This window comes from Drosophila montana, unplaced genomic scaffold (assembly GCF_035044405.1).
Source record: "Drosophila montana isolate Dmon_TW-CO22-7 unplaced genomic scaffold, ASM3504440v1 contig_779_1, whole genome shotgun sequence".
In the NCBI taxonomy this organism is placed as follows: Eukaryota; Metazoa; Arthropoda; class Insecta; order Diptera; family Drosophilidae; genus Drosophila; species Drosophila montana.
Genome location: NW_026999075.1, coordinates 992,356 through 1,006,567, shown reverse-complemented (window position 1 = coordinate 1,006,567; position 14,212 = coordinate 992,356). Strand labels below are relative to the sequence as shown.

Sequence of the window (14,212 nt, the reverse complement as noted above, 5' to 3'; positions counted from 1 at the left end):
TAAAAAGTAGTAAGTATTATTAAAAATGAAATAAGAAACATCCATATCTAAGGAGTGGGCCAAAATATTGCTAAAAACAATTGATTTGACTTATTAATGGCTAAAGACATTAATCTTAGCCGATAAACCTCCCGATAGAAGCTACATTTTTTAATAAAAAAGTAAAAAGTACAAATTTCTTTTGCACGCGATATATTAATAATGTTTCGAAATATCAAATTTAATATAAAAATTATGCCGATTATAATTCAATTTAAATTGTGATCATTTTGTGTGATAAATGTTTATCTTTTAAGTTTTAAGAGCTCAATACACCCAATGGCTGGCACTGTTAAGGGGGTATTTCAAGAGAGCACTCCGCGCCTAAAGCGTCTTTAAAGTCAACTTTATCTGTCATTTTCTTAAACGGATGCCAAACAAAGGCATCTGTCTGAACTAGAAGTTGCCAGCTTGAGTACTAAAGCTCTTTTTTATAGACAATTGCATTTGGAGCCTTAACCCGTCAGGCATTCAAATATTGATTTATTGAGTTGCTCATATGAACAAGTATGTGTCTCGGTGTCCCTGTGGCAGTCGCTGCTGCTGCAGTTTGTATATTTGGCCACAAAGTAGTTCACCCAGAAGCCAGGATGCGACGATTGCCAGAAGACACAGAAGATACTGCAGTGGCATGTTTTAAATTACTTAAGGTTAACCTCAAGTTCTTTGCCACTTTAACATAGTAAACTTTGAGTTTAATATCTTTTATGGATACTTAAGAAAATGTGTGTGTGTGTGGGTGTGCGACTAGCCATAGCTGGAAGGAAGCTTTAGGAGCTCTTTAGAAGCTCAGAGCGTTGAACTTGACAGTGGTGCGTCTTGGCAGAAGAAGCACACAACTGAAGCAGAAAAGTAGCTGTGTGGCTCGTATAATATACCGTAAGCTAGCAGCAAAAAGCCAAAAGCTTAAAACGTGCAGGCGTATAAAAAAGTTTACTATGAGATAATTTTTAAATATTTTATGGTTCACTGAGCTTGATTTTTAGGATGCCGCTCATAGTTGTATTAGATTATATTGCGTGTTTGAATACTGTTAAAACATGAATAAATTCTATGGTGTTCTCTTAACTATCTTATTTAAGGTTTGACTAAGCTAGTTTACTGAACTAAATTGACTTAATAGACTATATATATAATAGACTATATTATATATAGATTATTAGCGGGAACAACCCGGCCTTGCCCGTGGCACGTATGTTATAAAATAAATATTCTCAAAAAAAATTAAAATGATTTTGAAACTGATCGGACGGTAAACAAACAACTTTCATACAAACGTTTTCCGCCAATTTACCACTGTTACGGGTGGAATTTCCCAAATCTCTGAAACCCGTATTCATTATATTCTTATGTAGAGCTTTGAAAATAAGTTTCAAGCAACTCGGGGAAAAAAAAAACTTCACCCAAAAAATTTTTTAATCGCATTTCTACCGAAGAAGTTTGAATTCTGCGAAAAGTGAGACAGACGTCTGAAATGAATTTTCATATAGACCTTTGGGCCGATCGGATCGTAAACAAAAAACTTTCATATAACCGTGTTCCGCCAATTTACCACTGTTGCGGGTCGAATTTCCCAAGTCGCTCAAATACGTATTTATTAAGTTCTTTTGTAGAGCTTTGAAAATAAGTTTCAAGCAAATCGGACACAACTTAAAACTTCACCCAAAAAATCGTTAAATCGCATTCCCTCCGAAGTTGTTTGAATTCTGCGAAAAGTGTGAAACACGTCTCACGTGATTTTTCTTATAGATCTTTGGAAAGTAATTTGAGCGCGAAACGTCACCCACCAAATCTTTCACCTCCTTTTCCACCAAGGAGGAATAGATTTTCCTAAAAGTGTGAAACACCCCTCAAATGAATTTGAACAAAGATCTTTGAAAATAAGTTTGAGGCCGATCGGATGGAAAACAAAAAAGTTACCTACAAACATTTTTCGCGATTTTTCCACACTTGCGGGTGGAATTTTCCGAAACCCCTTCTTAACGTGCACCTTCATCAAATAAGGTAACTACAGTGAAAATTTTAGCTTCCTAGCTGTTACGGCTTAGGCTGTGCGTTGATTACCAGTTAGTCATTCAGTCAGTCACTCAGTCAGTCAGTCAGTCAGTCAGGACAAACAGTTTTATATATAGAAATTATAAGCACCCCAATTTAGTGAGTACTGCCATATAAAACATAACCTAACTCATTTAACATTTAGAGATATAATCCAAATCTTTACTTTAAAACTTAATTTATGTTTATCTAGTTGAATTTAAAAACACAATCTAAAATTTTTCAGTTCTCCAGTCAATACCAAGCTAGCTAAAACAGTATTTTCATCGAGCAGTTCTCACTTTTTTCATTTATCATTTCTCACATTCAAAGAGTATTATTTCACCAAGTAAACTAAGTAAACCTGGTTGCGTAATGCAATTCAAAGCTACCGCAGGGCATTTAGACCAAGCAACCCACCCACAAAATGGCCATTCCCGATTCCAGGCACAGCCGAACCAAACCAAACCGAACCCAGTGATCACCCTTTGGAGCATATATCATCTGTGCTTTATTACACACTCTTTGGCTGCCTGGAATTTCACACAATAGGTGTGATGCTGGCCGTAGTTGCCTGCAGGCGGGCCATAAAATTGGCACAAGGAGTGCGACTACAAATTGTCAAAAAAGAGTACAAAAAAACAGGATAAGTTTTATTGTCGCACAAGTGCAGAGAAGAACTTTAATTTGAGACCACTAAGATGGGAATTTTATTTTATGCAGTATGGCGAACTTAAAGGATTTCAACTGAGTGCATATATGGGGGTAGGGAATACTACAAGAGCGTACACTCTCAATGTAGTTAAGCAGGCTGTAAATGCCAAAGAAAAACAATTGACAGCTTTTAATGAGCGGCAAACACAAATAACGAGCACAGCAGCCAGCAGAAAGCAAATTGAAATTGCAAAGTGCGCGCGTATTCGACTTTTATTGCATTGCACAGGACATCCAGGATAATGCCAGGCAAAAGCTGCTAGCTTACTCACAGAAATTGATGGGCCACAGACTACTCCGCTTAATGGCAAAATGTAAACGAATGCGAAATTTCGCAGCAGGAGCTAACACTTTTAATGGCAATCGTAAGTCCAGCCGGGTTACAGTGTGCAATGTGCAGTGAGTACTAGAATTTTTAATTAACATTAGAAATAGTGCCTGACATTATGTGAAGCAAGTAGTTAAACTTTTTTCAAGTCACTAATTTCACTTAAATTAATTAATGGGTACTTAGATAAATGTATACAAATTGGTTTTTTAATGGTTGAATTTTTAAAATTAAGCACGTGTACAAAAGGCAAACTAATTGCATTTTACACCTGCATTTTAAATAAATAGTCTGTTTCAAACATATTAAATTAAATAATAGCCAAAGGCGTTGTGCTTGATAGAAACCATATTGAACATCAATGAGAGCTAAAGGAAATTTAAAAATAGGTAATATATAAATTAATTTATTTTCCAAATACAAATCACATTGAAACAGGGTTATTTGCATAAAATAAGGCACGTATCCTGCCTCAAAATATTTACTGCCTTGCCTGTAGTGAGTCATGTCAAGTAAAATCGTACAGTCAGCTTGATCTGTGTTTAATCAAAGAAATGTAAAGCCAGAAAATAAGAAAATTAGATTGAATGTTAAATACCAAATTTTCGATTCTTTATTTCATACCCTCTGCTGGCACTAATTGATATCTATTGCATTTGCAAAGTACATATTTGCATCTTTTAAAGTAATATTGCTATTATTAGTTTCCTTTATTTCAAATTTAACCGCTTTTTCATGGATATTACAATACTATTGCATTGAAAGTTATTACGTTTCTATAAGCCATTCTATAAATAGGGAACAAACTGATAAGGGAAGCACACAAACTGTTGGCAACCTTTTTTGTGTTTCTCCCCAAAGTTAAACTCAATTGCAATTTTTTTTTGTCGAAGTTGTGCACCGAATTGTGCGAAAACTGCAACAAGCTGACAAAAGTGCATAATTCCATAAAAGGCACACAAATTGAAACACAAACAGAACAGCCCTTAGCCCCCGGCTGCATCCGCTTTCCCTTCTGTAATATGGCCCGGACTGGGACACAATGCAGCAGTGACTGCAAATTTGCGAAGTGAAAAGTTTTTCGGGCGTCGAGAGTTTCTATTAAAAATATTGTCAACTCAATACAAGGCAGCATAACAGATGTAGGAGCAGGCAGGCGGCCAGGCTGGCAGGCATGAGTTGATTGTCGTAAACAAAGTTTTCATAAAGAATTTTTGCAATGCCACCAAAAACTGCCAACTGACAAATTGGCATCCTTGAAGGAAGCAGAAACTGCTGCTCCCGCTGCTGCTTTTGTGGTTTCTCTGCTTTTGTTGTTGTTGTTGTTGTTGTTATTGCTGGTATTTGCTGCAAAATGAAAATCGCAGTATATTTCAAGAAGGCATAAAAAATAAATTGACAATTTGGCTGCACGTTTTTGCCAGGCCACAAACACGACACACACACACACACACGGATATGCTTGTGTACATATAAAAACCACAGCCAGAGATACAACTCATGCATCGTATTTATGCTGAAAACTCTTATGCTCAGTTTGCCTTCTGCAATTTGAGGAATGCAACGCGGTGGTTTCTCCTCGGCTTGCTCCTGGGTTACCAGCAACGATGAATTCTGTGGTTAGTCCCATGCCAGAGCCAAGGTGTTAGGCTGCTGGGGTCGTTAGTTTCGTTCTCGTTCTGGTTTTGGTTTTGGTTTTGCCGTTGAGCCACAAATTAAAATGTGGCCAAATTTTCACAAAATTTATTTTTTGTCGCGGCTTGGCAGAAGGACAACAACAAGGCTCAAGGCTCAGAGGCAAATAAGTTAAATGGCTTTTATGGCCGAATTCTAAACGACAAAAAAAAAATAAAACAATCCATAGAGAGAGGGAGATACTCCTGTCGTGCATGACCTCATAGCTCGATTTGCTCAAAAATATTTATGTTTCTAATTTAAATATAATTTGAAATTTATTTAAAATTAAATTAATAGAGGTCTAATATTGGTTTATATTTACATATGTACCGATAAATATATATATTAAAAAACTATAATTAGTCTTTTGAATAATATAAGCTCATAAGCTAAACAAAATATAAAAACTTTATTTTATTTTTAGTTATTTTCTTGATATTGTGTTTTCATATTTGTTTCTCTTCAATTTAATACATATAATTGGGTAACTCATACATTTTTAATGGATCTTAAGTTACGTGATATTATTTATTATTTAAGCTTATATAGCATTAAATAAATAGAAGCAAATTTCGATTTTATATGAAAACTGGGCAGTCTGAAAAATGTTTACGAATATGGCACAAAGATGTTCAAATTAAGGGATTTCATCTTAGTGTATGTAAACATACAAATGCAAAGTATATATATGTAAGCATGTAAATAATATATTCGGTAACCAATAAGCGTTTTAAGAGAATTCAAGCAGCACGCCTCTGGCATTGTACAAATATTTATCAATTTTCTGCTCCCAATACACTTTTAGTAAACAAATCGAATTTCTTATTAACTTTGTTTGACAAATTTGATTAAAAATTTTAATTTTAAATGCGTATTAGCCTATTCGTTAAATATACTTAGGCATCTTAAAAAGGCAATTTTGTATAACTTTCTAAAGTAGTTTTTTTTTACTTCTTTTAGCTTGTCGTTGTTTTCTTCTCCTCTAGCGCAAACATTGAAAACTTTATAGGGAGTTTTGGAAATTCTCGCCGAAAAGAATGGAAAGAAGAAACAAATGTCCAAGGATAATGCTCTGCAATGTCGACAACAATAAAAAGGATAATGCGACAAGTTGAAAACGAGCCAAGGCGACCGAATGACCGCCATTTTTGTGCGAAACAGAAAAGTTCGCGCCGTGCAAAAAAAAAATGAAAGAAGTTGGGCGCATTTAATGAGTTTATTGAACCAATTGCACAAGTTGCGAGCTTGCGTCATTTACCAGCTTTCAGTAAAGTTGGCAACCATTTTCTGGCATTGTCCAGAGCCCACTGGCATGTTCTGTTTGTATATGTATGAACATATATATATATATATATATATATTAGTATGTTGCTGCACAACGCTTGCAGCGGCTACCGGCGTTGCACTCACAAGTGGCAAGATGCGACTGTGACTCTTGGCAACGGGACAACAGGAAATATTCTTATCTTCCGGCAAAAAGAAAAAAAATGAAATTTTATTTACGACAAAGGATTTTGTGATTTCCCCTAATAGTTAATTCAGCCTTTGCTTCAGCTTCAGTTCCAGATTCACAGTAATTCTTTCTTTGGCTTGGACTGTCTTAGCCGTTTTCCTTGAGCCAACGCTGTTGCCAGGGAATGGCAACAAAATTGCGGCAGACAGAAGTCATTTAAGGAGAATTTATGGGATTTTAACTGACATTTAAACAGCTGCACAGCCCCAGCCAGAGCCAGAGCCAGAGACGAGGACGCCAACTAGTCGGCCAAGATTAGCGACGACTGTGCAACAAAATGTTATGGACAGACCCGGATAATGGAAGCTACTGGGAGAAAAATGAATTGTAATTACATTTGCAAAATGCAAAAATGTTTGCACTAGCTGCAGAGTTAATGGCCAGTTTAGTTGGCCAGTTGCAAAAAATCAACTTAAAACTGCTGCGTAATTGGCTGAATCAGCCCTTAGAGATTTAAGTACATCAGTTTAAGATCTTCATTTATCGTTAAGGAAACATCTATACAAAACTATTCATAGCTACTAAAAATTCAAAGCATATTACACAACTCAGTACAATTTTAAATTAAGTCCCATTTACATACCTTTTGAGCAAGTCATGCTTATAGTTAAATACAATTTCTGAAAGCAAAGAAAATAATTTATTGGATTTAATGTCATTCATACAAATAATGTTATGTTGAGATCTTAAATTCAGTTTTAATTATTTAAATTGTTTAATAAATTATTCATATTTGCATGCTGCTATAGTAGAGAAAATATTAGACTTTATTTGTCCTCTCCATCAAAAGTTTGCCTTTCGATTTTAACTTTCAAACGCTGTAGGACGATTTTTGTGTAAACATATATGGAGAATCGCTGGAAAATCGATTTAAACAATTTTATAGGAGCTGCGAATATCTTTAAAAAAAAATAAAAAATAATATTTCCCAACTTTTAAAATATTGCAGAAATATTTTTTTTAAACTATATTTGTAGCCTAGTTTCCTATCCATATCGTTTCATATATTATCGTTAAAACACATTGCTTTTAGCTTACAATAATTTAAAATTTTAAAATATTTTTCTTGACAATGAAATAAGTCAACTGAAAAGCTGAGACTTTACGGAAATCTGACTAACTAACAAACGGAGTGGACATGCCAAACACGACCAACAAGCCAAGTCTGCATTTTGAGGCTGTCAGCAAGAGGGCAAAGGCAGGGCACCCGACTACAAAGGCAACAAAAACTCAACTGGGTACCCAATTACAGCACCCTCGGTAAGTTGGCATGTCTTCAGCCTGCACCAAACCGGGCCATGCTACAAGCCCTATTCCGATAGAAAATTTCTGCAACTTTCTGCAGTAGGTTATAACTTTTTCCACTTCACTTGTCTGCACCTTGAAACAAACTGCCTAGTGCAATGCTGTATCGGATGTGCTGCTTTTAGCATACTTTCATAATTTTCTAAAGCTTGTCTGAAGTTCATTTGAGCAAACTCAGCAAACGGCAACACACAATTTGGTTCTGAAGTGTGTTCATTTTTTCACATTTTTTTTGCCATGCTTGCCATTTTACATCGATAGCTTCAAACTTTTTGCAAACTGCACTTGTGATTGCTTCGTGTGTATTATTTAGATGTTGTTGTTGCTGCAGCAACAGTAATCGAAAAGTTAATTCTCCGAAAAACAAGGTAATTAGTGTAGCAGTGCCCATAAAAAGCAAACGAATGTGCAAAAATAACGAGAAAAGTTTGAAAAGTGCACAGCGACGAGCGAGGAAAAGGCAACAGCAACGCCAAAGAGCAACAAGAAAACTGTGTGGCATTCTTGCTTGCAGCACGTTGTAATAAATGGCCACGCCGAGAGAGCTTCACAACAAGAACACTAAAAACAGCAACGACAATCGGTGAGCGACAATGCCACAGGTAGAAAAGTAATTGCAACTGAAACAGCAAAAAAAAAATAATAATAATAAAAACCAGAATATACTCGGAACGATGTGCCAAATATGCAGGGTTGCCAGGCGTCTGCAGAAGGGCTAAGTGCTGATGTTGCCAACTGTTTTAGTTAAATATGTATCAAGACTTAATTATGCACTTGTCGGCTATTTAATTGTTATAAATGTGGACTTTTGTTTACTGGAAAATAGTTTCTTGATGGTCTTAGCTACTTATTAGAACATTCAAAATAAATGAGCTACCCACACTTCGTGTTATTTTAAAATAACTTATTTAATAATTTAAACTGTTTAACCGTTCAATTGCTTTTGTTGTGTATTTGACAATATTTCAAAGTGTATCATTCAATTGTAAATTGAATGCTCTCTGAACAGAGACATTTTAAATTAGTAAAATGTAGAATTAATAAATAATGTAGCTGTCAATGCAATGCATGCAACTTATTGTCATTCCGCATTTTTGGCATTGCCAAATCTGCATTACACAGTGCACGGTAGAAAACGAACGCATGCTTAATTCTTCTAACGTACGCACGAACCTTCAATTAATTAATAAGCTAAACTTTTAGACGTTCAATTGGCGTAAACAACTTTGCCGACTGTCATTGGTTACGCCAGCAACTTGAGATCTTTTCCACCATGTGGCTGGCGGTAAATAAAACGCCCTACATATTTCTGTGTGCATGTGCCAAACAACCCCTTTTCCACCCTCTTTCTCTCTTCCGCTCCGATTTGCTTGCGCCTAATGACAGCATAAAGTTTTTGCCACCACATCAATCAAAAGTTTTTCATCAACGTCATCAGAGTTATCAACAATGCCCGCAGGCGGCTAAACTACAACAGCAACAACTAGGAATATAGCAACGCCTCGCTTTCGCCACGAGCAACATACACATTCTGGTCATGTTGATAAACAACAACAGCAACGACATTCAGAACAACAACAAGGCAGCTGTAGCAGCAAAATCATATGTGTAGTTAAGCGTGTGCACGCCTCGTATACGTAATGTGACGTTTTCCAGAGCCATGCGACACATAATCAACAGCCGAAGCGCTCTGAACTTCAGCTAAATGTCTGTAAATTTATGCTCGACAACAACAAAAACAACAACAACAATAGAGCTGACCACGTGACCGTAAGACAAACAAATATGTTTGTACCTACCACACCAAAGAAAAATGGCAGCACAAAGCCTCAAAACAACAACGACAACAACAACACTAGCTTCCACTTGAAAATATCATCAACCGAATTGCGGTTCGCAGCCAACTAAATAACTCAAATGAAATGCCTAAGATGCCTGAAGTGCCGCACAAATCTTTTTAAGCTGCAGACCCTGCGTATACGTAATATTGATAAAACAGGCGCACTTCATCTTCATCATCGGGTCACATAATCAGCTTCATCATCAATGGAGTGGGGCAGGGCTAGCGGGTGTCGCCATTACCACACCTAAGATAAACATATACAAAAACACACATACATATATATATTTAAGAGCGAGAGGAGCCATGACTCAGCAGGGAGCAGCAACCTTCTTACCGGACGACATCTTCATCTTTGAAATGCGTTTAATTATGTCAAAGCTGCATAGTGGAACCTTTTTTGCCAAGTCCGTTCACTGGCCCCAGGACAGTGACACACAGACAATTGACATCTTCTAACGAGTACAGAATGTGATTGGGAATGAGATAGAAAGAACGATGATGGAAGTGTAGGGGGGAATGATTCCACCTGCGTGCTTATATACCTTACATACATATGTACCTTTTGCCATCGTATTTTACATTTGTTTCATTTTTGCGATGTTTCACATTTAGCTTGACAAAGCAGCTTTTGTGCATAATCGTAATACTTGCTAGCCGGGCTTTAACTACCATCCCACTCTGCACGCTTCCATCGCCAATCCGGATACGTGCGCCCACCCATGACGATACCGACTTTGACTGCGCTATTTGAATGAGATCTCCGACGAAGGGCATAATCTACCAATTACCAAAGTGTTTTACCCTAAGCTGAAGCCGTAGCTTTTGCTGTTGCTGTTGTAGTTGCTGCTGGACGGGACCTCGACTTGCGCTAAATGAATGTCAAGCAGTAATATTTATTTAGAATGTCTGATGTACGTGTATACAAATCTACTTTTTTTTAACTGTGTCGCAAAAGTTAAGCAGAGAACAAACGATATCTTCAAATGCGCATTTACATAGCAAATAAAGTTTGTTCTGCTCCATGCTGTCAATGCAATGAGTAACTTTGTGAAATGTTATTTTATTATATATTTTTTTGTATAAAAATACTTTGAGTAGATTGTGTTTAAGATTACGTGTTAACTTTATGAATACTATATTCTTGTTTTGAGCCCCAATCAGCTAATGACTCCCAAGTAGAGCTTAATGATGCACATCGCATCATCTACTGCCCTACTTTAGGCGAGCAAAAAATATAAAAGAGAAACAAACACACAGACATCGTAATCGTTTTTATATAGTATGTATTAATATGTATTAATATGCTCAAGTAGCTGTCAAGATCCAAAAATCCAAATGGTGTAATTGCTGTTTTGTGCTGTCTATTTAACAGAGAGAAAATAACAGGAAAATGAAAACAATATCTAGAATACCATATATTATGTAGTCAGTTCTGAAGTACACCTACATATAAGCAAACGGTACAAATATGACAACCTATCTGGTATTTTCCAGCCTTGATCAGTCCAAGTTTTTTGTTTAAAATTTAAGACATCCACTTTCTATCTAAAAAATAAGAATAAAACTACCCATATTGTTAACGAAAATCAAAATCATACAAGTTATGCTTAATATAGAAACAAATATGCATATGGTTGAGCGGTTGTGGTACTCGACTTCTTCGGCAATAGAGTAAGCCAAAATATTTCAAATTTTTTTTTTTTTCAGGAAACTTATTTTCAAATCTTAAAATAAAAAAATCAATATTTATTTTTAATCCAGGTTAACAAGAATTTGCATTAGTTTGATATACTACGATTTCCACAATTTAATGGATGCCAGGGTATACAAACAACAGACAGACACCACACATAACTCAATTGGGCTATTCAGGCACAAAGCACAAGCCGTACCCAGCTTATAGCATTTCAGATTTAATTTCATCAAAGTAGAGAAGTCAAGAGCAGAGGTCGACCATCGAACGATGTACATATGAGTGGGCAGCTCCAACTACTCGGCCCCTTGACCAGCAGCGAGAGCATGTCAGCACCCATGTGTGAGCCACGTATGTGAAAGTCATGCACATTCAACACATGTAGAACGGAATCCTAATGGCATTTTCTATCTTTCCATCAACCTGTCCCTTTGTTGGTCCTTGGCTACGTCAAAGGGTTTGCGACACGGTAGGTTCATTGCTTTTTCAGTTAGTTAACCGTACTCGACACGTTTCGCTTGGCTGGGTCAATATGCGAGTTGTTGCCGTCTGTTCAGCGCTTTAGCCTGTAATTAAACATTTTTTCCCCCCTGGAATTCGTATGGGCAAGGTTGAAGGCGAAGATTTCCATCTGCGTGCATCTCTGTCGCTCCACCTGCCTCTGTTTCTAACTGTTGCCCTGTTAGCTGAAAATTAATGAGTGCCGTCCGTTGCCTGGAGCCAGTTCATTCGCTCAGCCAGCTTTGCTCTTACGGTATAATCCCCAATTAGTCCTAACGCTAGTTTGCAAACCCAGTTTTGTGGCTCACCGCCTAAACGTAAATTCGAATTTAATTGGCAACTCTAAGCTACCTACTAATTGATGAGTTAAGGCCGTTCAAGTGTCTGCTTCTGTTGTCGCTGTTTTAACAGCTATACAAAAAAGCTATCTATTCTATCTGCATAAAATAAATAAACAAAAAATTGTTTGCAATTTACTTGAAATCAAAAATGTTGTGCTCAGTAAAATTACAGATGTAGCAAAGGCTGTAAGTAATAAAGAAACTAAACAGTTTTTGTTTACAAAAATTGCTTTAACTGTTAAATTCCATTTTAGCGTTGGTTTTAACGAAAATTTCGCAGCTCATCTGCAATGGATATGTTATATTGGATATGTTATATTTATTTTTTTTGTTTTGTTTTTGTTGCTTTGCATTTTTTGGTCCAATAAGCCATAAAGTGAAAATTGCATTTTCAAGTTTAGCACTCAGCTGTCGGGTGTGTAATACATAAATTTAATAAATACAATTTGACGAGCACATCTCTACGGCGGGGTACAGCATCAGGGGCATATGATGGTCCATCACTTGCATTGCTGTTGGCACTATGAAAATTCGTTATTGGATTTTTGCAACACAATGAATTTATACAACACACTCGTGCGTTATCAGGTCTTTTTTGTGAAACAGAATACAAAGGCAAGACATCAACGTCAACGTCACTTTTTCGTGTCTGTTCACATACAGCTTAAAAAGAGTGTGTGATGTTTTGAATATATATGTTAAACTCTCAACGCTGACAACAAATACTCGCATGCCCTTTCCTCTATCATCAGCAGCATCCTCAACTCTCTCCAATTGAAGCTAAATCGAATGCAAATAATTATTCAGAACAATTCCAACTGCTCGTTGGTTTAGGAATATCATGAAAGCCTAATCCCTGTCCACTAATTAACATATTACGCATACGGCCTGTACATGTTGGCTGCTCCAGTCCCCTCCCCCCTCCCCAACCCTCAGGCAGTACATTGAGTCCATTGGAACATATAACTCACTGTTCTTTGTACAGATGTAGAGAACTTTTAAATAATTATTGCTTGGCTGCAGTCCATTGAAATTGAATTGTGGAATCAGACCTTTGTAGTCAAGTATCGCTGCATCTGTCGAAATTGAATTTTGGTCTGTTCAAATTATTAGAAAATTGATTCAAACGGCAAAACAGAGTGTTCTGCACAGGACCGTTGAGATTATTAACTTATGGCTGGACACAAACAATGAGAATTTAATTATGGCAGATTTCAGAACATGAACATGAATACGTTGATATCAAATACTTTCACACTACTTGAAATTGTATTATTTTGCAAATTTTGTAAAATATTTATCAATTTGAAATTGAGTTTATGATGCGAAAATGCGAATAATAATTACTCAATGAAATAATATAAGCTACGGACCTTGAATAATATTGTAATACTCCTTTTTTCGTTTATTGCCTAGTTATTTGTATATATATTGACGGAGCAAGCAATAAAGAAGCTGATTAAAGCATAATTTACAGGCAATTTATTTGATATTGCAAGTTTTATCTAAATAGAATAAAACTCAAAAGTGTTTACCGAAGCAAGGTAATTTTTGTATTATTTTAGTTAATATAATTATTGGTTGATAATAAAAAAACCATAAATATTAATTAAAATTGTTTTTATATACAATCAAAACTTATTATTAATCACAAAATTCAAGATACGTAACCCAACTCAAAGAACGTAAAGACTTGTTGAATCCTATTCTGAGGCTCATAAGATTACAATTTATATAAACGAAATGCATTTTAAGATATGCAGTAGGTCATGATTGGCATGGGAAAAGTATTATGTCAGTAAAAATCCATATAAAATTGACGCGCATTTTTATTGTTGAACAAAAGATTTATGCACAATACCAATATGCATTTGACAGCGTCCAACAGGACCAACTGAAGTATGACACTTTTGTGTAGCCCAAAACGGCTATGTTTGTAAAAAAATCCCAGTACTTCACTCCATATGCCAAACAGAAATCGACAAACTAATTCAATATCTGGCGTTTGTACACTTTTATCACTCGACGGCTAACCAATTCCCATAATTCCCGAACTCGCCTCTTTGCAAGCCTAAACAAAAACTCCATTCGTGTGAATTGCATTTTCATTTGTATAGAATTTTCATTGCCAGTCCGTGTGTTACTCTTAGCTCCTCGCTTTCACACATATCCCGCCGCCAGGCAAACTTGAAAAAGGGGTGAGGCATGGAGAATAGGACCATGC

The 14,212-nt window shown here is 36.3% G+C and overlaps 1 protein-coding gene and 1 long non-coding RNA gene across 6 annotated transcripts in view; both read right to left on the bottom strand.

The window, feature by feature from the left end:
• Cad87A (cadherin-87A) overlaps window positions 1-14,212 on the bottom strand; it is a 65,409-nt gene that overhangs the window by 26,411 nt on the left and 24,786 nt on the right. For 2 of the 5 annotated variants that reach the window (XM_064698700.1, XM_064698701.1), the window contains exon 3: window positions 6,889-6,925. The exons of the other annotated variants lie outside the window; for them this stretch is intronic. In XM_064698700.1, the coding sequence (XP_064554770.1) occupies window positions 6,889-6,904 (16 nt within the window). In that variant the 5' untranslated portion in view covers window positions 6,905-6,925. The remainder of the gene's footprint in view (window positions 1-6,888; window positions 6,926-14,212) is intronic. 5 annotated transcript variants of the gene reach the window in all.
• LOC135439832 (uncharacterized) lies at window positions 12,110-12,692 on the bottom strand. The gene is made up of 2 exons (XR_010438192.1): window positions 12,563-12,692; window positions 12,110-12,509 (listed from the first exon to the last, which is right to left on the bottom strand). It is a non-coding gene; the product is annotated as an uncharacterized LOC135439832 (long non-coding RNA).